Source organism: Aplosporella prunicola, assembly GCF_010093885.1.
Source record: "Aplosporella prunicola CBS 121167 unplaced genomic scaffold K452scaffold_16, whole genome shotgun sequence".
NCBI lineage: Eukaryota > Fungi > Ascomycota > Dothideomycetes > Botryosphaeriales > Aplosporellaceae > Aplosporella > Aplosporella prunicola.
The window spans coordinates 571,215-595,020 of record NW_022983544.1 but is presented as its reverse complement, the minus strand read 5'-3'; the positions used below and the strand labels follow the sequence as shown (position 1 = coordinate 595,020).

The window sequence follows — 23,806 nt, the reverse complement described above, 5'->3', positions numbered from 1 at the left end:
CGGCACTTGGAAGCGCAAAAAGAGACAGGCGAGCGCAGTAAAAGGTTCCCAAGTTTCCCTTGTGTGGCGGGCGGGATGGATGCGCAAGGTGCACAGGTGATAGGTAGCTCCGGTACGAAGCCATGGCCAAGTCACACTCGCTTCCGCTGACCTCGTTTGGACGCCATCATGTCAACACCTGCCGATGCGCACGTGAAACCCGATCCCCATGCTCGTCTTTCCCATCAGGAGATCCACTTTGCCATCTGCAGACCCTGGCCAGGCAGAAGAAAAGACAATCGTGCAAGGGGGTGTCTGGTTAGTTGTTTTGGTTGGTCCCCGCCCGGCATCTCACTTTGCGATTCACGAACCTCAAAGGAAGCCAAAGACCCACAAAGGAACCATCTAGACAAGAGACGAATGCTTCAAGGGAACAGCACAGACACCGCAGCCAGAGACAGACAAGTCACGGAGCAAACCACCTGTTGTCCTTCTTTCTCCAACATGGCAGATGAGAGACAGACCGTCGGACCTTTAATTGTTATAGGCACAATATATAAAAGAATACTATTAATAGAAAGCTAAATAGTAGCAAACTGCCCAATAAACAAATTTAGCTGCAAGGACTACTTCGTAGGTATGAGTAGGCACACGCCGGAGCCAATGAGGGGGGCAGCGCTCGGGCCCGCCAGACCTGTGACGCCAGAAGTCGCCGTCGCATGCTACCAGCCCGAGACCTTCTCCAACCCCTCACCGGCACCATGAGCTTCAAGAGCCTGCTGAACGACCTGACAGGCTACTTTCTGTATCTGCTATTCACCGCGACGCTAGGCCCCCTGCTCTTCGGCTTCCATTTGGTACAGCTCCCTGCAATCATCATGCCATCGAGCACCCAGCATCCGCTAACGCCCTCCCCAAGGCCGAGTTGAACACGCCGCAGGATGTGATAACGTGCAAGAAAAAGACGCTATTCGGCAGCGCGGCGTCCACGCTGCCGCAGTGTATGCCCATGACGCCCGCCGAATGGGGCCTCGTGTCGTCCATCTTCACGCTGGGCGGGCTCATCGGCGCCCTCTCCGCGGGGCCCATCGCCGCGCGCCAGGGCCGCCTGCGCTGCATGCAATTCAGCACCGTCTTCTTCGCCATTGGGCCCGTCTTCGAGGCCCTTGCACCGCACATGGGCGTGCTCGCCCTCGGCCGCTTCGTCTCTGGCTTGGGCGCCGGTGCGTCCGTCGTCGTTGTGCCCATTTACATCAGCGAGGTCGCCCCGCCCGCCGAGAAGGGCTTTTTTGGCTCCTTCACCCAGATCATGTGTAATGTCGGCATCTTGATCACCCAGCTGCTGGGATACTTCCTCAGCAAGGGCCAGCTTTGGAGAGTCGTTCTGGGCGCGGCTGGCGTCATCGGCGTCGTCCAGGCCGTGGGTCTGCTTTTTGGCGTCGAAAGCCCGAAGTGGCTGGCAGACGCAGGCCAGCCTGGTGCGGCCAAGAAGACGCTCCGCAAGATCCGAGGCCACAAGTTCGACATCAGCGAGGAAGTCAGCGGGTGGGGCATCGAGCCGAGCGAAGAACTGAGCGGTACGTCTAAAAAAAAAAAAAAAACAAATGCCCTATCAAACCAAGAACCCACTGCAACTAACCCACCCCCAGACGAAGAAGAAACCCTCCTCAACAATGAAGAAGACCGCACCGGCGACCACGACAGCACCAGCTCGCCCAAGCCCAGCCCAACGCAAAAGCCCGTCCTCAGCTTCTTCCAAGTAGCGCGGCACCCAGACACGCAAAAAGCGACCATCGCCGTGATAACCGTCATGCTGGCGCAGCAATTCACGGGCATCAACAGCATCATCATGTACGGGGTATCGCTGCTCTCGAGCCTGCTAGCCGCCAACTCGGCGCTGCTGAACCTGTTCGTGTCGGCCGTCAACATCGCCGTCACGGCCGGCTGCGCGCCGCTGATCGAGCGCCTCGGCCGCAAAACCTGCCTGCTGGGCTCCATCAGCGGCATGGGCGTCGCGGCCGCCCTGCTCGCCATCAGCATCCTCAAGCACGTGCCGGTTTTGTCCGCCGTTGCCGTCGTCGGCTTCGTCGCGAGCTTTGGCCTCGGCCTCGGCCCCGTGCCCTTTATCCTGGCGTCCGAGCTCGTCGGCCCCGAGGCTGTCGGCGCCACGCAGAGCTGGGCCCTGGCTGCCAACTGGGTCGCGACGTTTATTGTCGCTCAGTTCTTCCCCATGCTTAATGCCGCGTTGGGCGGGTATACGTTTTTTATCTTCACGGCTGCCGCCGCTCTGTTTGGTGCTTTTGTGGCGTATTTTGTGCCCGAGACCAAGGGGAAGAAGGACGCTGATGAGGTGTGGGGCCGGCCTGGTAGGCGCGAGGACTAGACTACGGGAGGTGGTGTGCTTTTCCGTTCGTACGTACTCGTGGCGTTAAGGCGTTAGGCCATGCCTTCTCTATCGGGCGTTCAGACGGCCTCACCAGAACACGGCTCCGAGTGAGATCTCTCAGTCCAATATACATACTCACGCACGCACAACCACAGCAACAAGACACAAACGCACAAGATCCGAAATTGCCCAACTACTCACAAAGCAGCCCCCCTCTCCTCCCACCCAACCACACACACCCTACTCCTCTCTCATCCCCCCAAGCCTAACACAACACCTCTTCCCCTTGGGCACAATAACGAAATAATTCTCGAGCGCCATGCTCTCGGGCGTCGTGGCAGGCGCGAGCCGCAAGCCTCGACACTGGCTAAACAGCAGCGCGGAGGCGTAGCGCAGCTCCATCCACGCGAGGTTGATGCCCAGACAGGACGTCGCGCCGGCGCCGAAAGCGCAGAACGTCGCTTTTGCGCCTGCCGTCAGCGGCGTGGGTGCTGAGGGGAGGAAGCGCGAAGGGTCGAATCTGTGGGGGGCGGGTGCGTTAGCTGGGGGTGGGATGTGGTTGAGGGGTAATTGGGGGGTAATGGAGGGGAAGATAGATAGGCAACGTACGTCGCGGCATTCGGCCACAGCTTCTCGTCTCGATGCAGCGTGTACGCCTGCGTGCTGACCGTCGCGCCGGCCGGGACGAAGTAGTCGCCGAGGCGGGCCCCGCCCTGGGGCACGACTCTGGGCAAGCTGCCCGGGACGGCGCAGTAGAGGCGCAGCGTCTCGTTAATGACCGCATTCAGGAGGGGCAGCTGTTCAAGGTCCGCATCAGCGAGCAGAGCCGGGTCGGCCGGCAAGCGCGAGGCCAGCTCCTCCTCCAGCGCCGCCTGCAGCGCCGGCCGCGACAGCACCGCCCACGTCAGGAACGTCATCGTGTTGGCCGTGGTGCCGCTGCCGGCGAAGATGAGCGAGGTGCTCTCGGTGCGGACGTCGAGGTCGTCGACGCGCGCGTCGGATTTCTCGGCCTCGGCGATGATGGTTGCCATTAGGTTCGCGTCGTGCGCGCTGTTGGTGGCGCTGCCGCTCGAGGATTTGTTTTCTTGCTGTTGCCGCCGCGCTTGCGCTACGGCTTTTGTGCCGTACCCCAGGATGTAGTCGGAGGAGTTGAACGCTTCTCGGAGCGCGCGGATCGGGAGCCGCGCGAGGATTGCGCGGAGCCAGGGGAGCTCGGCCCCGATGCCGTTGCCTACGAGGGCTGCTTCTAGGACCCGGATGTATTCGGTCCTCTGGGGGCAAGGTGAGGATCAGTCTATGGTCCATTGGGGGAAGAGGAGGAGCGGTATAAAGCAGATCGAGAAATTAAGAATAGAATGGGAAGCGGGAGAGAAAGAAAGAGGTGAAAGACAACAACAACATACCCTTCCAAGCTCGAGCATACCAAAGCTCTCGCCGAAGCCCAGCACGCCGACAATATCCGTCGCCATAAACGTCCACCACTTCATGACATCAGCCTCGCCCTCCAGCTTTGCCTCATCTCTAATGCGCTCGACAGCCTTGCGCGCCTTGTCGCGCACCGTAGGCTCCCAATGCTCACGGAGATAGGACTTGCTAAAAGCGCGAGCGAAAAGGCGGCGGCGGGCGCCGTGCGCGCGCGGGTCGCGCATCGAGAAGACGCTCAGCCGCGGGAAGTTGGTCAGCTTCTCATACCACTCGTCCTTGGTGTACTTTGCGCTGACGCCGTGGATCTGCTTGAACGCAGCCGCGTCGGCGACTGCCACTTCGCGCGGTGAGATGCGCACGATGGGCCCGTACTTGGCGTGCAGCTCGTCGATGTAGAAGATACGCCGCCCGCCCGTCACGGCTGACTTTAGGGGCAGGTTCGTGAAGTGGCTGTACCATGGCCCTGGGAGGGCCCGCAGCGGCGATGTCAGGGCCGTATAGATGGTCTAGTGCCGTGGTCAATGGGGAAGTTTGATGTGGAGGGAAGGAAGTGAGTTGCGCACTTGGATCAGCCATGCGCCTATGGTCAAGGCGAGGGCAGCGCCGATGATGGTCGTGGGACCGAATGATGTTTCCATAGCTGCGATACTTCGACGCAAGCTACGGTAAAGGGTAGAAAGAAAAGATACCAAGATGCGCCGCGTCAGGAGCTCGGGATGATTTAAGGGAGACGAGAGCCTACCTAAATCCCGCGATACCATCCCTCTGATGCGCACTCGCGGCTCCGCATCTTAAGTACTCTCCGCCCTGCTGTATCATTCCCGGAGTGGGGCGTGATGCTTTGCACTGCCTGCTCGGACTCTATTGTGGGGGAATGCGACAGGCGTCAAGCGTGGACGTTGGCCCCGCCCGTTGCCCAATACGGCAAGCGGTCGTCCTATCAGAGCGCAGGACTATCCCAGATTTGCGCGCGCCGCTCTGTCGAGCCTGTCATGCTCTGTTTCCCAATTCCGTTGGTGTCTCTCACTTTGATGATTTCGGCTGCCTACCGTTGCCGATGGCGTCCCCGCTTCCCGTTCGTTCGACCCGCCAGGGCTGGTGTAACAATCCGGGACTGTGGTGCACTCGACCAAGGGTGCTGCGATGGTTTGTGTCACTATGTGACTGTGCGTGCACAAACTTTCGACGCTGTTGCTTGTTTCCCGTTAAGTTTTTCCTGGTAAGTTTTTCCGGTTTCAGATCTGATGCAAACGACTCTTCAAGGGAATCAAGTTGATATGTTTTTTCCTCCCCAGCGAATGTAAATTAAAGCCCTAGAGCAGACTCCCCTGCACCAAGTCTGAAGAAGGTTGCGAGATGATGCGCATACATATCCGTCCTGCAGGTCCCGTGTGAAACGGCGTCAGCGAAAAGCCGTCGGACAAGCAAGCCGGGCCGAGGAGTCGGACAAGACTGTGGTTGACTAGCATATAGTAGGCCAGTATTGCAAAGCTCCGGAGACTCTTGCTGCCATAATTAACTAAACCCACTTTTTGTACCTTGAGCTACTGTCCTCGTGGTACATCTCTGCGCAAGGAGCCGTACGCGCCGGAAGTTGATAAACAAGCGGCGCATCTGGCTGCGAGGCAAAGCAGGTTACCGTATGTAGCTAACCCACGATGCATGCGGATGCAGATTGCAAGGCATCCGTTCTAATCGAGTGAATTCTCACAATTCCAACCAACAGCAATCAACAGCCTTACCTTGCATGTTACACAACGCACGATCATCTCTTCCGACATACATGAAGGCAGCAGCCAAAGAGGTTGTTGGAGCATTGGAAATGGGATGAGGCATTCCGACTTCAGCTGAAGAGTAGGACGTCAGCTGTCCCCGCCGCGCTTACTTTCCGGTTCTCCTCGACCGCCTCGGTCTGGACAAGCCTATGTCCTCGATATCCACAATGCTCTTTGCTGGAACATCCTCCGCTTTGACATCGTCTTCAACCTTTATGACATCTTCTACCTCCCTCTCCGCGACGTCACCATCGCTCCCCTCATCCTTCACCGTAACATTCTCTTTCTTGATCTTCTGGCTCTTACCGACAACAGCGCCCGGGCAAAGACCTCGATCCGCAAGCGCGCACTCTCCGCATTTCCTGCCCAGTGGCAGACATATTGTCTGTCCAAAGCCCACCAACAGATGATTGATCTGGTGCCACTTTTCGCGGGGTAGCCAGGCTTCGAGTGCTGCCCTCGTCTCTTCCGGCTGTCGTGTTTTGTGCCACCCCCAAAGATTCGTGATGCGGTGCACATGAACGTCGACCCCGATGCCCTCGTCCCGCCCCCATGCTGCGCTCATGCACAGGTACGCCATCTTGGGGCCAACTCCAGGCAGCGATATGAGGCCCTTGATCGTGTCGGGTATGTCTCCGTCAAATTTGTCGCGCAGGATCTCGGCCGTTTGCTTGATGTATTTAGTCTTGTTGTTGTGGAAGCCAACCTTGAGAATGAGCTCGTTCAGCAGCTCCGGCTCGACCTTCAGCAAGCTCTCGAGCGTAAAGCCACCCGGCAGATTCTCTTGCAGGTTCTTTATCGCCGCCGCCGTCACCGTGTCTTTCGTCTGGCTTGACAGCATCAGCGAAATCAGCGTCTGCAGCCGCTGGTCGCGCGGAGGGCGCGTCTCATCCGCCAACCGCTCGCAGCCCATCGTATCCACCGGAGCCACCACCTTTTTGCGCATCTCCACCGTGAGATTGTACATTTCCTCCCAGCTCCGAGGCGGCTCCACGGCAACTGCGCCACCCGCGGCAACCGTCTTCTTCGCCGGAGCGCGACGGGCCTTCTTCGCGGCCGCCGTAGGATTCACAATGCCATCATGCGCCTCGAGGCCGGCCCGCGTGCGGGAGGCCTGAGCCGCAGCGGCTATGCCCGCCGCATTGGGATCGCCTATGTCTTCATTTGCGCCGGCATCGCCGCGCTTGCGTTTGCGCGACGATTGCAATGTCGGTGCGACATCCGCCGCCTTGGCCTCGGTCCCGCGCGCTTCGTCGAAGTCGGAGGGAACAGAAGACAGATCAGAGTCGGAGGTGGACGCATCGTGTTTGATCGGCGCGGAGGGATCCGTGGTTGCAGCGTAGCGCGAGACGCGCGCCGTCTGATGAAGCTGGGCGGAGAGGCGTCTCCGGCGCGGAGAAGAGGACAGGGCGCTCATTCCGGCGGAGGTGTCCCGGGATATGCGTGATGTGCGCATGTTGGGCGTTGGGTTGAATAATTAGAGGGTCGTGATAGGAAGCGAGCACGCGAGAAAATATGGGGAGCAGCTCAATTGAAATTCTGGGGCTTGGGGTGGCCGAGGAAGCTCAGACCGGCATCCCTTCACGTGTCGCCGGCCGCTGTCTTGCAGGTTGTATAACGTTCGTCACTGGGAACCGAAGATCCACAGTTTAGCGAGATGGGGACGATACAAGCAGTCACTACAGAGTGCTCCTTACCTAGCTCCCAGCCCGGGCTCTGGGTATGGGTGGAAAGCTCTTAGAAGGCCGAGAAGAAGCTCAGACCGGTCGATGAAGCAATGACTTTCCGGGTCTGTTGCAGGGGTGTGCAACGCTGTCTGCCTTGGCCTACGCCATTGAGACGCGGAGGCAGCTGATGGTGCGCTTCCAAAACTTAGCACTCTCAACTATACATCACCCCGCCCTTCCACCCTGCAACCAAACAATGTCTCCCACTGATATTCCCTCCTTCGCTGCCACACAGCTGCAGCTCCTAGACGCCGAGCTGCAGGCCGAGCTGGCCGAGACGTCCGCGCTAGCTTCGCAATCCGCTCCCCCGGCCCTGCAGCGCGCCGGCCTGGCCGTCCTCAACCTGCACGTCTCGTCGCAGCGCACCGGTCTCGGCGGTAAGACGGTCATCGACCTCGAGCTTGACCCGGCGATCAAGGGGGCCGGCGGCGATCTGCCCGAACACGGCATCCGCGTGGGCGACATCGTGGGCGTGCAGGAGCAGCCTGCAGGCAGTGCCAAGAAGAGGGAGAAGTCCGACCTGAGCAAGAAGGGCGTCGAGGGTGTCGTGTTGAAGGTAACGAATACGACGGTTGCCGTCGCGCTAGACAAGGAGGATGTCGACATACCGGGAGGGAAGCTTTGGCTGTGCGTTCTGTTCTTTGCTGGCGCCTTGTTCTGGGGAAGCATGTATGCTAATTGCACCGTAGTATCAAGCTTGCAAATGATGTTACATACAAGAGGTATCGCGACCTGCCTTGCTGGGGAAGTGGTGCATTCTGACAGCCTGCAGGATGAACCAGACCATGACACGCCTCCAAAAATTCACCGAATCAGAATACACCCCCTTCATCCGCGCCCTTTTCGGCCAGTCTTCTCTCAGCCCCCTTCCGAAAGACCTTTCCGACCCCGAAGTAGGGCTGCACAAGCTTGAGTGGATCGACCCAAGCCTCAATGACTCTCAAAAAGATGCCATCCGGTTCGCCATGGCCTCCAGGGAGGTAGCTCTGATTCACGGGCCTCCTGGAACAGGTAAAACGCATACGCTCATCGAACTCATACTTCAGCTTCTCAAGCAGAATCTGCGCCTGCTGGTCTGTGGTCCTTCCAATATATCGGTGGACAATATTGTAGAGCGGCTGGCGCCGCACAAAGTCCCAATCATTCGTCTAGGCCATCCAGCACGCTTGCTGCCTTCGGTACTGAACCACTCATTAGACGTTCTGACCAGGACGTCAGACGCGGCGGCCATTGTACAGGATATTCGCAAAGAAATGGACCAGAAGCAAGCCAGTATTCGCAAGACCAGAAACGGTAGGGAGCGCAAAGCTATTTATGGCGAAATGAAAGAACTGCGAAAGGACTTTCGAGAGCGCGAGCGTAACTGCGTAGATCAACTTGTTAGGGGTAGCAAGGTGGTTCTCGCGACACTTCACGGCGCGGGAGGGTTTCACTTGAAAAACCAAGAGTTTGACGTGGTAATCATCGATGAAGCCAGTCAGGCACTGGAGGCGCAGTGCTGGGTGCCGCTGCTGTCTGCAAAGAAGGTGGTGTTGGCGGGCGATCACCTGCAGCTGCCCCCGACAATCAAGTCGCTGAACTCTAAAACGAAAGCGCCGAAGAAGGCTGATGAGAAGAATGCCAAGAGTCTGACGTTGGAACAGACACTGTTTGACAGACTATTGGCTTTGCATGGCCCATCTATCAAGCGCATGCTCACAACACAGTATCGCATGCACGAAAAGATTATGGAATTCCCTTCGCAGCAGTTGTACGAGGGCAAACTGGTCGCTGCAGACGCTGTCAAGGCCCGCTTGCTAACCGACTTGCCTTACGAGGTTCAGGAGACAGAGGACACTAAAGAACCCCTTGTCTTCATAGACACTCAAGGTGGGGATTTTCCGGAGAAGCCGGAAGATGAGGAGGTCAGCAAGAAGGGGCTGATGGGCGAGTCCAAGAGCAATGAGATGGAGGCCGGGTTGGTTCGCTTGCATGTCAGTAATTTGGTCAAGGCGGGCGTCAAGGCGGAAGACATAGCTGTCGTCACGCCTTATAACGCGCAACTAGCCGTGCTGTCCGCTATGCTCAAGGAGCGGTTTGTAGGGATCGAGCTGGGGAGCGTCGACGGGTTCCAGGGTCGTGAGAAGGAGGCTGTGGTGGTGAGTCTCGTGCGAAGCAACAGCGAGCGCGAAGTGGGTTTTCTGGGGGAGAAGAGGAGGCTCAACGGTAAGACCTGCCCACACCTTTCCCTTAAGGTTTGCTCCCGCGCGAGACAGACGTTTCGGCAAGCCTGAAACAGTGCGTCGCGGGAGGAACGGCCGAAAGGAGGAAGGGCTAACGAGATTGTGCGCGCTGACCGGAAGCGGTGCAATAAACAGTGGCCATGACTCGCCCCAAACGACACCTCTGCGTCGTCGGCGACTCGGAGACGGTAGGCGGGTAAGTTGGATGACAGAAGCTGAGTCCAGACGTTCCAAAGGATCCAGGCTGACTGTATGTGGTGGATGCGACAACAGGGGCAGCAAGTTCCTGCATGGGTGGATGTCGTTCCTCCAGGAACAAGCCGACCTGCGGTACCCAGACGTCAGCGACGTCTACGTGGACGAACCTCAGTGATGTGGAGGATGCGGGCATATCAGTGGCTGGTGCAAACGCTGCATGATGGGGGCGCTGGCTGGTAATTTCAGGGGCGCGCGGCCGAGGCTTGGGGTGCTTGGGGCGGGCGAGGGCCGGGCTTTATTGTTGCGTGGTGCGTGTGCCTGTTCACCTCGTGCAGCTCCCAAGACGGCAGGCCCCGCCTGCCTGAGACGGCTGCTGGCCTCTGCGCCGCTCTTCCCGTCTATCTATAGCCCCGGTTCCCTCTATCTGATGCGCCTCTAAGAGCCTTACATATCTTGCGCCATCTCCCCGTCCTTTTTCCTGCTCCAGTTTGCTGCTTCCGTGATGCTAGTAGCTTGAAGAATCCCGCTGCCCCATGACGACGACGCGCATCTAAGAAAGAAAATATATCCCGCTTACTCACCGACCATGGCGACCCCGCTCCACGACACCAACCCAGGTACCGTCCAGCGCTCGCCCTGGAAGGCTGAAGCCATCCGTCGCGGCCGCTTGAGGATCAGCGGCCCGCTGCCCGTCGCCGACTCCGCCGACCGTCCCGCCTCCAAGCGCCACGCCACGCCTACCGAGGACACCGGCTTCGCCACGAGCAGAACTCCCGAGCTGCCCGAAATCGACGAGGAAGATGCTAAGCCCATCCGTCACAAGCGCTCCTCCACCGCTTTGGCCGAGTCGAACCGCCCCGACTACCACAACCACAAGCCCGTCGGCACCTCATTGGCCTCGAGACCGAGCAAGCGCCAAAAGCGCGGCTCGCTCAGAGCCACGCTGAAGAAGATTTTCAGCAAGAAGAGCAGTAGAGATGACACGAGCAGCATCTTGCCAACGCCGCATGAGCACCACCACAGCGTAATGCCCCCAAAAGCGACTGTCTGACCGGCGCAACGGCTAACGCGATATAGGAACCTGTGGTGGTAGACAGGTCATCGCCGCAGAGACCCTTGACTCCGCCCAAGTCCGAAACCCCCAAATCCTCCCACTCGAACGAGCTTTCCTTCCCTGTACAAACAATTCGGCCCCGCGATCCCCTGGGCTCGCACCTCCCGTTCCCAATGAATGTCAATGCACCGCCGCAAGACGATGGTGCCGATCACGAATATATCATGTTTAACCGCCCGGCGCTGGCTCACCGACGGCGCGCTACGCTGCCCAGCTTGATTTTCTCAGCAAATGACGTCGCTTCGATGTCCGCCATATGGAGCGAGACCGGAACGCGGGTAACGGCCACGGATGACCAAAGCCTAGTGCACGAAAACGAAATCGGTGTTGCCGTAACAAGCATGCACCAGCAACCGCGCAGAAAATCCAATCGTCGATCAAGAAGTGCTGGCGCACTGGAGGAGTTGAGAAGAGCGCAGGAGCGGGCATCCTCGTTGAGAGCGAGTGTGGAAGGCACTTTTTGGCGGCAAAGCGGAGATACACAAGAAGACCCTGATCCGCACGATCCGCACGATCCTTTCCTCCACCACTCCGTGACTGAACAATTATTGAATGGTGAAGAGGAGGGCGCAGCGGAAACCATGGCGCGCAGTCGCGATCACAGCAACGAGACGGTGACAGCGAGGAGACGCCATCCCTCCCCACGCGAAGGGGAGTCCCAGGGATTTGTTTTTGGGCCTTTTACGGGTGGAGCCGACAGTCCTGCAGCGCTTGAAGCTGCTGGCGAGCCGGTCGAACCGCCACTCATCACGCTGGATGAGCGTATGGAGCGCCTCGAAAGCAACATGCGCTACTTTGACCAGTCGCTCCGCCGCCTGTTGAACGGCAACAACATCCGCCAATCCGTCATTCTTGAAAAGGCGCCCAAGGGACGACGCGATCCATCTCCTGATCGCACCGGTTCTGCGCACTCCTCTGTCCGCTCGCAGCCCTCTCTCCGCCGTCCGTCGGCTCCTTTTACTGAGGCTACGACGGTCCAGGCCTCTGAACCCGTTTCCGCATCCTCGTCGCCCGCATACCCGCCCACATCCTACCCAGCTTTCAAAAGCAGAGGGAAGACGGACAAGACACCGCCTTTCACTTTCCCCTATCCATACAACGAACCGCCATGTCCTCTACGCCAATCCTCCCGCAAGACCTCCATGCCCAACCTCGTCAACTCTCCGAGCATGACAACCATGTCCAGCGCTCCAACCATGGTTGCCACCGCCACCGCGACTACTGGGATTTACGCTGGGCCTGGTACGCCCATGACACTGGGCAACACTGACCGCCTCACGACGCTGTACACACTGCTCTACCAGGAACGCTCTGCGCGCAAAGATCTCGAGGCGCAAGTGCAAACGCTGCAGGCTGAAATGGACGACCTACGCATCTTCGTCGGGAACAACACCCGCGTCAGGGGCGCGACAGCGTACCCGACGCCGAGCCCCGATCAGCTGCTGCGGTGCGAATACGATGCGCCCAACGATGTGCGCAAGAGCCATTTCAGTGTCGAGAGCGGCGAAGAAGAGGAAGAGAAGGAAGGCGAAGACGAAGATGAGGAGCGCGGACGCGTGCGCAGCGCAGACAAGGGCCCCAGCCCGCTCCAGGACGAAGATTCGAGCGGACCAGACGCGTGGCAAACGCCGTACGAGACGCCACGGCGGCACGAGAGCCCGGAAGCGTACAACTACGAGCTTGCGGCTGCCGACATGCCCGCGATTCCGGTCAGGGAGCCCGTCGCCGGCGGCGCGCAGTGCGCGGTCAACGCGCTCTGAACGGGCCGGTCGGGCGCGGGCGGGCTTGGCGCGTGCGGAATCACCGGTCCGCTGTCCGCTGTCGGGAGCCCTAAGGGGGCTCGAGGCAATCCCCACAGCTACCGGTGTGCCAGGTACCTGCGTGCCTTTTTACGTATCTATTGCATCGACTTAAACTTGACGGAGTTATATGTGCCGCCTTTGCTGCGAGGCGAGGCAAGGCGCAAGGGCGACGGACGAGACCCGGACGGGATAGAGCGGGCGGGATGGATGTGCAGGCGGGAGGGAATGAGGGTAGGGGAGGCGAGGCTGCATCCAGCGCCTCGTCGCTGCCGCGGCCCGAAAGATCCCTCCTCGTCTGCCTCCTTCCCGGCATGCATGTTGATTTTTCTTTTCTGTTTGCTTGCTTGCGGCTTTGTAAGATACCCTAATGTCTCTGTCGCCTGGTTGCTTTTTTAGATATTTTGTTTTATTATGCGGGCTCGTCCGTCGCCATCTCAGTACCTATTTTCTTTTGTTCACGGAGGGGAGGGTCAAGTGTAGGAAACGGATGGATGAATTATTACTATAACCAAGACCAATATCAGATACCAAATACATACCAAATATTAACAAATTATTACTATATACCAACCGAATCAGGCATCATGTCACGAGCAACAGGAGGAAGGACGAGAAGAAGGAAAGGGAAAGGAGAAGGTCGCGTGGCTGGCCGGCCGTGCTTGCTTGCTTGCTTGCTTGCTTGTGCAGAGCAGCTATGTACAATAGGTGGCGATGATTCACGGTGCAGGAGAGGCAGTTCGTAGGGTGGTGGGCGCGGGCGCTGCTGCAAGGCCGTTCTGGTCCGTTCTGGAAAGCAGATGCGGATGCGGAGGAGGACCTGGAGCGGCAGGGCGGCAGGGCGGCAAGGCACAGCGAGCGACAGGGGTACATGGACCGGTCCGGGTCGGGAGCGGCACCGCGGCATGTCATGGAGTAGGTTAGGTTATGTAGCTAGGTTGCAAGGGCCCAAGCACTGGCACTGGCACTGGCAGGATCCCAGGGACCACGCACTAGGGACCAGGGACCAGGGGGGAGGGGCGGCGCCTTGGTGCAAGCAATCGTGGGTGCCGGATGGATCTCCTGCCGGTGCGCACGAGCAGTTTGTGCCTGCCTGCCGTTGGTTAGTAGGTGGTTCGTGCCTAGGTAGGTATTGTATTTGCTTTGCGCTTTGCTTTGCACTCTATTGCACACTGCGGCCTATAATGGCACGCGCGTCGCGGCGTGTGAGTGGCTGCGTGTTGGGGTCCGACGCTGGTGTGTACGTATGGGCGCCCTGGATGGGGCCCCAACAATTACGCTTGATTGACTGGGTTGCTTGCTTGCTTGTTTGCGTGCCTGCCATGGAAGCTTCGAATGCGTGCTAGCCTGCTGGTTGTTGAGACGTCGGGGTTCCGAAACCGCACACACGCACACACGCCTTGTTGAACTTGAGCACGAGCACGAACATCGCCGATGCGGTGCGGTCCTGTGTCAAAACCGCCGCCATGTTGCTGGTTGGCAGATCCTACCTAGCCAGGAACGGAGCCAAGGCTGGATTATCTAAGACTTGTTGGTGCGAGGGGGGTGAGAGCTTCAGTTGGCTGGCTGGCTGGTAAATAGTACCACAGTGCTGTGTACATAAGCGGCCCGTCCACTGCGGGAGATGCGCGGTTGCGACTGCGGGAGTGGCTGGGAGGGTGGGAGCCTTGGAGCGGGAATGGGGCATGCGAGCGTAGAGTACGAGTACATAGGGGCGGAGAGTGACGGGTTGAGTTTGGACTACTGGACCCTCAGGGACAACGCAGAGGGTCACAGAAGAGCCAGGGAGGGTGTGGATTGAAGTGATTCAACAGCTGGCCCTTAGGACTTTTCTTTTTTTCTTTTCATACCATGATGGCACCACATCGTTGTGGTCTGGCCGATGGCATGCTCGCGCCTCTGGATGATGAGCAACGAGGATGATGATGACAGTCTTACTATCGTAATCCGGCATACCTTAGTTCTCCCCCGCAAGTCGCCCCAGCCATCTAGTCTTACATGTAGCTGACAACAACAACAACATCATCAACACCACCACCACCATAGGTGTAGATTGTCACTTGCACGTTCATTCCTAAGACAGCGGAAGGTGCGGACTTTGACCTCCTTAGTCTGGCCCCAAGGCCGATGCCCCGGATTACGGCTTCGCACGTGATGCCCACCCAAAGCACGCAATCTGCGTAGGACGATAGCGCCACCAGATACAACCGCCATCGCACGACGACCACGACACGCCCACACGCCTTCATAAACCCTGCCGCAACCGTCCATCCCCCCCTTCCGTAGTACCACGGCTCCCCTGAGCACACAATCCCGCAAGAGACCGCGACTCTCCCGACTCGACCAATCGCACTCAGCAGCCACCGCGCACTCGCACGCCATCCGTCATCGCAAGCTCGACAGCGACACGCCGCCCTCGCATGGCCCGTTTCTGAGACGGCCATATACCTATCCCTTGCAGCCAGCACATCGCCCAGGGCGCGTTCCCTCCATCGACTCTGCAATTATGGCGTCCAATTCGCAATCGCTGTTCCATGATCCGCACAACCCACACGGTAGCCCGGGTCACCGAAGACTCTCGCTGCGTCACCCCCCTAAGCTGCCCCACGAGGCCGACGACAGCAGCCTGTGCGAGCACGACCACCACTCCCGCCCGCGCACCAGCAGACATCCGCCCGCCCAAGACTCCGACGACAAAGACGACGGCATCTCGCTTTCCTCGACCAGCAAGCAGGTCGTCAAGACCATAAAGCCCTTTTTGGCCCAGCACATCCCCCACCAATACAACCCCTCCGGGAGCATGGATCAGCCAAGCACAAAGTACTGCTACCGACATCGCCCGGACGTCAAATGCCGGCGCCAGGCCAACGAACCCTCCATGGAGCAGCTGCAGATGGTGCGCAGTCCCCGCCGCGCAGCCCTATGCGCCTACTAACGTTTGCCAGGAACTTGGCTCCCTCTCACAGTCCGATCAGCAAGGCATCGCCCACGTATGGTCGCTCTTCTCCGCCGCCCCGTCCAAACACCGCAACCTCATTCTCCAAGGCATTCTTGCGCAATGCTGCTTCCCTCAGCTTTCCTTCATCTCCGCTTCAGTTCGCGACCTAATCAAGATCGACTTTATTTCTGCCCTCCCGCCCGAGTTGGGCTTCAAGATTCTGTGCTACCTCGACACGACGTCGCTGTGCAAGGCCGCGCAAGTCAGCCGGCGATGGCGGCAGATGGCTGACGACGACGTGGTCTGGCACAAGATGTGCGAACAGCACATTGACAGGAAATGCACCAAGTGCGGCTGGGGCCTGCCTCTGCTCGAGGCCAAGCGGTTGAGGACGGAAAAGCGGCAGATGCAGCTGCGCGCCACCGGGAGGGGCTTGAACGAATGGTCACCGGTCATCACCCCTCTTCCCGCCCAAGACACCGCTAGTCACGAGACCACTGCTGGCCCCGGCACCCTCAAGCGCCGCGTCTCCAGCGACCTTTCGGCGGGGAGCTCGAAGCGCCCCTGCACGCAAGGCGTCGGCGCAGACGGAGATGGCGCCGTGGATTACTTCCAGCCCCGGACCAAGAGGCCCTGGAAGGACGTTTACAAAGACCGCTTCAAGGTGGGCACCAATTGGAAGTACGGTCGCTGCACCACCAAAGTGCTCAAGGGTCACACCAACGGCATCATGTGCTTGCAGTTTGACGACTCAATTATCGCGACTGGTTCTTATGACGCCACGATCAAGATCTGGAACATTGAGACGGGCGAGGAGATCCGCACGCTCACCGGTCACCGCGCCGGTGTCCGTTGCCTGCAATTTGAGGGAAGCCGGCTGTTCAGCGGGTCGCTCGACCGGGAGATCAGGCTCTGGGACTGGCAGAAGGGCCAGTGCCTGCGCACCTTCCCTGGCCACACCGGCGGCATCGTCACCCTGCACCTGGCGAACAACGTCCTGGCGACGGGAAGCATGGACCACAACATCCGGGTCTGGGACTTCCCCGACAAGGCGACGTTCAACCTCAAGGGCCACACCGACTGGGTCAATGCCGTCAAGATCGACTCGGCGTCGCGCACCGTGTTCTCGGCGTCGGACGACTGCACCGTCCGCCTCTGGGACCTCAACACGAAGCGCTGCCTGAAGGTGTACAAAGGCCACGTAGGCCAGGTGCAGCAAGTGCTGCCGATGCCGCCGGAGTTTGAGCTCGACGACGACGAGCCCGACATGCACTCTGACCACGACCACCTGCCGGACGAGGAGTCGGACACGGACGCCGACGGCGCAGCGCCGCCCGCAGCCAGCACGGCCGACATGCTGCGCTACTTCAGCCCAATGACGCCGCCAACCAGCAGTTCGTCAGACGAACGCGCCTTCTTCGCCGATCAGCCGCTGCGGCCGCAGCCACCGCGCTACATGCTAACAGGCGCGCTGGACGGGACGATACGGCTCTGGAGCGTGGCGTCGGGACGCGTGCTGCGCACGTTTTTCGGGCACGTCGAGGGCGTGTGGGCCGTGGCGGCGGACACGCTGCGGCTGGTGTCCGGGGCCGAGGACCGCATGGTCAAGGTGTGGGATCCGCGGACGGGGCGCTGCGAGCGCACGTTTACGGGCCATGCGGGGCCGGTCACTTGCGTAGGGCTCAGCGACTCGCGGCTCGTTTCTGCGGGCGAGGATTGCGAGGTCCGGGTCATGAGTTTTGGGTGTAGTGATGGGGAGAGTGGGGGGAGTGCTAGTGGAAGCGCGAGTGCGAGTGTTACGCCGACGGGTGCGGCGGCGGCGACGACGACGACGACGACGACGACGACGACGACGACGGCTACGGCTTCGACGACTGCGGCTACGGCTACGACGGCGTCGTAGTGCGTGTTGTGTTCTTTTTTTCGTTCCATTTCGTTTTTTCGAGAGCCAACTCGGCTTGGTCATTTGCTTGTTCATCTTCTCTCTCTCGGTTTTTCGGCATCATCATCATCATCATCATCATCAGCAGCAGCAGCAGCAGCAGCAGCAGCAGGGTTTCGCAGCGAGGCGCTCGGGTCATTATCAGTCACATCACATCATATATAGTTGCACCATCACCACCACCACCACCACCACCATCATCACCTTTTGGTGTGTGAGTGAGTGCATGAGTAGGGCAGGATAGGGGAAAACAACGCGTTAAATGGATATATACATCGGGTTCTGCGTCGGATCTAGGGTTTGGGTCTTGGGGATGGGGGTTGAGGACGGAGGTGGGGGATGGGTGGGGGCATTGGCGTTTTTTGTGTTTGTGTTTGGTTTGGGTTGGGTTGAGTGGGCATGGCATGAGAGTGTGGGGGTTAGCGGTTGTTGGTTGAGTTGGTTTGATTGGAAGGTTGTTTGGATACAGTGGATGATAGGGATGGCATGGGATGGGTTGGGCTGGGCTGGGCTGCGTTGGATATGGGATATGGGATATGGGTATACCCCCTCGCTTTTCTATCTATTTTATTTTTTCGGGCTTTGTGTGTGTGTGTGTGTGTGTGTGTTCTTTGGTGTATGAATATATGATGGCTGCTTGGTTGCTTGGTTGCTTGTTAGGTGCGTGCGTGTGGTATGAGAGAGAAAGATGAGGCAGAGGGCATGTACCTACCTGGTGTGGTTGTTTGGTTTGTGAGCATTGCGGCATTGCGGCATTAGGGTAAGGTATATGCAGATTGAGGGCCATTACCTAGCTAGCTTCTCTTCTGTTTAGTTGGCGGGACGGACAGTCAGGCGTGCTCGATGGTACGGCATGGTGGCGTGGTGGTGTGTCTAGCATTACTGTACTGGTTGTTAAAGTATTTCGTAGCTCCTTGACGTACGTCGACGGGCTCTGCCTGCTCCGCCTAGGTACCTATGTATACTTGATACAGGCATCATGTGTTCTGCCGTCCCTTACCACCCACCACCACCATCACTCATGACCCAAAACCCCAGTGCCAAGCACAACTCCCCCCTCCCCCCTACTCCAGCGCAACAGCCGTCTTGGCCAACGTCCACATATTCTCCATCTTAGCCCTACTCAGCGCCTCCTTGGCCTCGGTATCCGTCTCACAGACCCGCGAGCCCCACTTGCGAAACGCGCGCTGGCGCTCCTCGCCCTCCCACACCAGGGTGCAGCGATTCGCGCTCAGATCCTTGAGGGCGCCCGACTCGTCCGTCGCCTGCAGCCACGCGGCGTCGGCGTCGCGGTTGCCCTCGCGCACAGACGTGGGCATGGCGTTCTCGGTCCAGCGCATGCGCTGCAGCAGCAGTTTCTTGTAGTTGCGGATCGAGTGGGCGCCGCCCTCGACGATGACGAGGTTGAACTTGGGGTGCAGGATTGTGATTCCCGTCAGCGCGTTTTGCTTCGCGTTGATGTCGACTTGGTAGCGGTGTTTGCCGAACGAGAGGTTCTCGATGCGGAACACGCAGACGTGCAAGCCCCGCGCGGCGTCGCCTTCTTGCTGCGCGGCTAGCTTCTCGTGCTGCTGGTCTTTGGTCAGCTTGCGCGCTGCGTTGTCTGCTTCGTGCTTTGCGGCGCGCTCGGCGATCTCGCGGTTCACGCGCGCTTCGACGGCCGTCGGGTCCTTGACTGCTTGCTCGCCCAGCACGCGCATCAGGTTGCTCTTCTTGACTTTGGGGGGCGGGGGCGGTTCCAGCCCGAGTCGGATCTTCGCTTGCTGCTCCTTGTGGTCGGCCATGCGGCGCTGGCGGCGCAGCTTCGCTTGCTCGGTTTTGGTGAGGGGCATGGGCTTGGGCGCGGGCGCGTTCTTGTCCTGCGGCGGCTCGAGGAGCACGGGGTGCTGCACGTAGTGGGTGATGATGGAGTCGGCCGAGTCGATCTTTGCGGTGCTGTCCAGCTCGTTGTAGTGCTTGGCGTCGACCAGCCCCTCGTCCCACCACTCAATGTCCGGCGGCGCGGGCACCAGGAACGACTTCTCGTTGTCCTCGTCCAGGCCCACCTTCTTCGCCTGGTCCGCTATCCGCTTCTTCATCTGCTCGAGCGCGGCCTGTCGGCGCAAGGCGTTGGCCTGCGCGATGAACTTGCCCTTCTGGTTGAAGACCAGCTGCTTCGAGTGGCGCGCGCGGCCCGACGGAGCAATGGCGATGCTGGGGTCGTAGTAGGGGTTCTTCTTCAGCTCCTCGACGCTCGGCCCCGACAGATCGAGCTGCCTCTTGTCCTTCCCCGTCTTCTGCAGCGGCGACTCGGTGCGGCGGTTCGCCATGGTCGTCGCAAACTTGGGCTGCATGGCCTGCTTTCCGCGCGCGCCCGCCCCGGCCCCAGCATCCGCCATGAGCGCGGGGTGCAGGCCGATGCCCAGCCCGCCGCGCGCCCGCGACGATGTGTCCTCCTCGTACTGCGACGGCGGCGGCGGGGTCGGCGCGGCGGCAGGAGCGGCCTTCTTGGTTGCGGCCGCGACGCGCGCCTTCATGGCTTCGATCTTGGCTCTGGCGGCCTCGGCGGGGGTCATGCCTGCGGCGGCGGGCGGCGGCGTGCCTGGCGCAGGCGAGGGCGAGGCAGAACCGCCATTTTTGGTGGCGGCGAATCTGGCTTTGGCTGCGGCGGCGCGCGCGCGGGCTTCGGCGAGGGCTTTGGAGATGTCGGGCTTGGCTGCTGCTGCTGCTGCTCCGGGCGGAGCTGGCGAGGCGTTGTTGGAGCGTGGGCGTTTGGGGTCGCCTTGTGCGTCGGCGCCGTCGGGGTAGGGGCGCTTGTCCACCATGGTTGTGTTTGGGCGATGTGGGTGGGGAGTTGGGTGGGTAGTTGAGATGGGTTGCGATGTGAGTTTGCTGGAGATCGGCGCGCCAGGTGGACCTTCCATGCGCATCCTGGCGTGCTGACTGTCTGACAAACATCCATCGCTACTGACAGCTCTCTCTCTCTTCTCTCTTTTTATTCTTTAATTCTTTTTTACTCTTCTCCCTCCCTCTCTCTCTCTCTCTCTCTCGCCATGCTGAGCGGCGGCTACACCAGCAAGAAGCGCGTGCAGGAGCGCTACAAGATCCTCGGCTTCATCAGCAGCGGCACATATGGCCGCGTCTTCAAGGCGCAGAGCCGGACGGGTCAGCCCGGCCTGTTCGCCATCAAAAAGTGCGTGCCCGCGTGGTCCAAGGCCTCTCCTCCCTGACGCGCCATGCCAGGTTCAAGCCCGACAAGGAGGGCGAGATCCAGTACACGGGCATCTCGCAGTCGGCCATCCGCGAAATGGCCCTGTGCACTGAGCTCTCGCACCCCAACGTCGTGCACACGGTCGAAATCATCCTCGAGGACAAGTGCATCTTCATCGTCTTCGAGTATGCCGAGCACGACCTGCTGCAGATTGTCCACCACCACACCCAGACGCCGCGCCAGCCCATCCCCGCCCGCAGCATCCGCTCCATCCTCTGGCAGCTGCTCCAGGGCCTGCACTACCTGCACAAGAACTGGGTCATGCACCGTGACCTCAAGCCCGCTAACATCATGGTGACGGCCAAGGGCGCCGTCAAGATTGGTGACCTCGGCCTGGCCCGCCTCTTCTACAAGCCGCTGGGCTCTCTCTACAGCGGCGACAAGGTCGTCGTCACCATCTGGTACCGCGCCCCCGAGCTGCTCCTCGGCAGCCGCCACTACACGCCCGCCGTGGACCTGTGGGCCGTCGGGTGCATCTTCGCCGAGCTGCTGGCGCTGCGGCCCATCTTCAAGGGCGAGGAAGCCAAACTTGACAACAAAAAGCAACCGCCCTTCCAGCGCAACCAGATGCAGAAGATTGTCGAGATCCTCGGCATGCCCAAGGCTGACGAGTGGCCGCTGCTGCGCTCCATGCCCGAGTACAACCAGCTGCCTTCGCTGGCGGCCGGCAACCCGCGCATCAACCGCCCCATGGGCCTCCGCAACTGGTACGACCACAGCTTGCGCACCAACCAGTATCCGGACAGGCCTGGAGAGACGCCCGGCCAGGAGGGCTTTGCGCTCTTGGCCGGCCTGCTCGAGTACGATCCGCAGAAGCGGTTGACGGCCGAGCAGGCGCTGCAGCATCCCTACTTTAGGGTCGGCTTGGCGGACGGCGAGAAGCCGAGCATGAACTGCTTCGAAGGCTCGACCATTGAATATCCACGGCGCGCCGTCAAGGCTGACGACAACGACATCCGCACGGGCAGTCTTCCGGGCACTAAGAGGAGCGGGCTGCCGGATGACAGTCTCATTGGGCGCCCGGCGAAAAGACTCAAGGAGGTCTGAGCGGTCGCATCTTTGCGGTATCGAAGCTCGGATTTGGTATTTCCGGCACTATCACATGTCGGATTTAACATTTCCGATCATGTACATCAAGCATTGACTCTGCTTCAGCGGTCGGGCCGTATAGCTGAAAAGCGCTGTAGGCAAGAGGACAATGCTGAGGACTGACTGTATGCTTGAGCAACCCGAAAACGAAATCATGGAGAGGCTCAGATGGCCTTCTGGACTACGGGGAACGCGCTGGCACACGAGGATCAGACCTGGAAATGGACCCCTCAGCCAACGCGTGTCGTCCTGGACAAGCATGACTACTGCGAAGTCCACTATTATATGACCGACATTCTCATATCACACGCTCACTAAACACATATTACCCCCATCTACGTAATAGTCATGGTTTCCTATTGCCGAGGCCGCCGACGGGAACCCCCATCATCCAAAGGCACGATAAGAGAGGATGATTAATGCCAATAGGTCAATGTATGCAAGTCAAGAGCAAAACAGACAAGAGAAACGACACGGAGGCACGACAAGCAAGGGCATTGCGAAGGCAACATGGGAGGTCCCTGAAAGGAAAGGAGGATCAATGGGTCAGGAGCGGGGCAGCAGCAGCAGCAGCATGCAACGGGAGGTCGGGCGCGTGGGCACGATCAGCGACGAACGTCAAGGGGGGATAGGTGTAGCAGAAGCAATTCAAGGCACATCCGTTTGGCGGCGCAAGCATGTTCCCCATGGGTTTCCGAAAGAAGGCAGCCGGATGCGGGGAGTGCGCAGGTTCGCGTGGCCTGCACCCTGCCCCTCAGCGGGGACGCTCCGCGCCGGCCTGACGTCGCCCGTCGAAATGTGCCGCCGTCTCCACCACCACGACCACCACAACCAATCATGTCGCCGGCATAACGCACTGGGCCCTTTGGGCCCTTCGCCGTCCAGCGCCGCGCGAGGGGTCTGCGCTGAAAACTACTTATAGGTAGCTCTTGGGCGCCGTCGTCGAGGGCTGGAAGAAGCTCACATAGTCCAGCAGATTCCCTCCCACCCCTCTAACTTCCCAATCTCTCCGCCGCCACCACCATGTCCGCCCACCAGCTCCACCGCAACCCTCCCTTCCGCGCCGAACACCTCGGCTCGCTGCTGCGCCCGCAGGACCTGCTCGACAAGCGCACCGCCGTGCACAAGGGCGAGGCCAGGGCCGAGGAGCTCAAGCCCGCCGAGGACGCCGCCATCAACGACATTGTCAAGAAGCAGCAAGAATGGGGCTTCCGCGGCATCAGCGACGGCGAGTACCGGTACACACACTCATTCTCCCCCTCTCGCGCTACCCGAAGCCGCCAATGGCTAACAAAACCTACAATGCAGGCGGCACATGTTCTGGGGCAGCTTTTTCCCAGGCCTGGACGGCATGAAGGAGGTGCAGAACCCGTCGCTGGACATGTTCCGCACGTACGTGCCGGACATGGCCGCCTTCCTCGAGACGAACCATATCCCGGGCGAGACGGTCATCTGCACGGGCAAGATAGCGCACACGGGCAAGAGCACCTACGTCGACCAGGTCGAGTACCTGAAGACGCTGCTGCCGCAAGAGCGCTGGGGCGAGATCAAGCTCACCCTCGCCGCGCCCAACTGGTACCACTTGCGCTACCGCGAGGGCCAGGCCTACCCCGCCGACGTCTACGCCAGCGACGACGAGTACTTTGCCGATATCGCAAAGGCGTACCAGACTGAGTTGGATATTCTGTACAAGGCGGGGCTGCGGAACGTGCAGTATGACGACCCGAACCTTGCTTGTGAGTCTCCCTTTTCTTTTTGGCTGTCCTGCTGCGTTAAGAGTGCTGATTTGTGTGTGTTAGACTTCTGCTCCGAGAAGATGCTGGACGGCTGGAAGGCCGATGAGAGGAACAAGTACGGCACCGACGAGCTGCTCGACAAGTACATCAAGCTGTACAACGACTGCGTGTCCAAGGCGCCCGCCGACATGCACATTGGCATCCACCTGTGCCGCGGTAAGTTCAC

At 59.8% G+C, this 23,806-nt stretch overlaps 9 protein-coding genes across 9 annotated transcripts in view; 6 read left to right on the top strand and 3 right to left on the bottom strand.

Annotated features, from left to right (window-relative positions):
• Window positions 1-698: 698 nt before the first annotated feature.
• Window positions 699-2,362, top strand: K452DRAFT_230398 (uncharacterized protein; the record flags this gene model as incomplete). Its single annotated transcript, XM_033537091.1, has 2 exons — window positions 699-836; window positions 899-2,362. The coding sequence occupies 2 exons, from the start codon at window positions 699-701 to the stop codon at window positions 2,360-2,362; spliced, it is 1,602 nt and encodes a 533-aa protein (XP_033396394.1).
• Window positions 2,363-2,483: 121 nt separating this feature from the next.
• K452DRAFT_335018 (uncharacterized protein) lies at window positions 2,484-4,428 on the bottom strand (the record flags this gene model as incomplete). Its single annotated transcript, XM_033545213.1, has 4 exons — window positions 2,484-2,885; window positions 2,975-3,636; window positions 3,769-4,296; window positions 4,354-4,428. The coding sequence occupies 4 exons, from the start codon at window positions 4,426-4,428 to the stop codon at window positions 2,606-2,608; spliced, it is 1,545 nt and encodes a 514-aa protein (XP_033396393.1). The 3' UTR covers window positions 2,484-2,605.
• Window positions 4,429-5,265: 837 nt separating this feature from the next.
• K452DRAFT_288773 (uncharacterized protein) lies at window positions 5,266-7,039 on the bottom strand. Its single transcript, XM_033540722.1, has one exon. It carries the CDS (start codon window positions 7,019-7,021, stop codon window positions 5,672-5,674), a length of 1,350 nt encoding a protein of 449 aa, XP_033396392.1. The 5' UTR covers window positions 7,022-7,039; the 3' UTR covers window positions 5,266-5,671.
• Window positions 7,040-9,238: 2,199 nt separating this feature from the next.
• Window positions 9,239-9,887, top strand: K452DRAFT_230123 (uncharacterized protein; the record flags this gene model as incomplete). Its single annotated transcript, XM_033537077.1, has 3 exons — window positions 9,239-9,497; window positions 9,650-9,710; window positions 9,788-9,887. 3 exons carry the CDS (start codon window positions 9,239-9,241, stop codon window positions 9,885-9,887), a joined length of 420 nt encoding a protein of 139 aa, XP_033396391.1.
• A 411-nt stretch (window positions 9,888-10,298) lies between these two features.
• K452DRAFT_309793 (uncharacterized protein) lies at window positions 10,299-12,586 on the top strand (the record flags this gene model as incomplete). Its single annotated transcript, XM_033543271.1, has 2 exons — window positions 10,299-10,736; window positions 10,790-12,586. 2 exons carry the CDS (start codon window positions 10,299-10,301, stop codon window positions 12,584-12,586), a joined length of 2,235 nt encoding a protein of 744 aa, XP_033396390.1.
• Window positions 12,587-15,131: 2,545 nt separating this feature from the next.
• Window positions 15,132-17,466, top strand: K452DRAFT_230280 (uncharacterized protein; the record flags this gene model as incomplete). The annotated part of the gene is made up of 2 exons (XM_033537084.1): window positions 15,132-15,521; window positions 15,571-17,466. The coding sequence occupies 2 exons, from the start codon at window positions 15,132-15,134 to the stop codon at window positions 17,464-17,466; spliced, it is 2,286 nt and encodes a 761-aa protein (XP_033396389.1).
• A 1,103-nt stretch (window positions 17,467-18,569) lies between these two features.
• K452DRAFT_351880 (uncharacterized protein) lies at window positions 18,570-20,309 on the bottom strand (the record flags this gene model as incomplete). Its single annotated transcript, XM_033545746.1, has 1 exon — window positions 18,570-20,309. One exon carries the CDS (start codon window positions 20,307-20,309, stop codon window positions 18,570-18,572), a length of 1,740 nt encoding a protein of 579 aa, XP_033396388.1.
• A 228-nt stretch (window positions 20,310-20,537) lies between these two features.
• K452DRAFT_230343 (uncharacterized protein) lies at window positions 20,538-21,802 on the top strand (the record flags this gene model as incomplete). Its single annotated transcript, XM_033537087.1, has 2 exons — window positions 20,538-20,677; window positions 20,728-21,802. 2 exons carry the CDS (start codon window positions 20,538-20,540, stop codon window positions 21,800-21,802), a joined length of 1,215 nt encoding a protein of 404 aa, XP_033396387.1.
• Window positions 21,803-22,867: 1,065 nt separating this feature from the next.
• K452DRAFT_327481 (uncharacterized protein) overlaps window positions 22,868-23,806 on the top strand; it is a gene marked incomplete at both ends in the record, with an annotated part of 1,547 nt that continues 608 nt past the window's right edge. The window contains 3 exons of the mRNA XM_033544921.1: window positions 22,868-23,082; window positions 23,153-23,580; window positions 23,644-23,796. Of these exons, the coding sequence (XP_033396386.1) occupies window positions 22,868-23,082; window positions 23,153-23,580; window positions 23,644-23,796 (796 nt within the window). The remainder of the gene's footprint in view (window positions 23,083-23,152; window positions 23,581-23,643; window positions 23,797-23,806) is intronic.

Bases quoted from the DNA above. Each gene is read 5' to 3' on its own strand.
- K452DRAFT_288773 (XM_033540722.1), bottom strand. From the start codon at position 7,021: ATGCGCACATCACGCATATCCCGGGACACCTCCGCCGGAATGAGCGCC.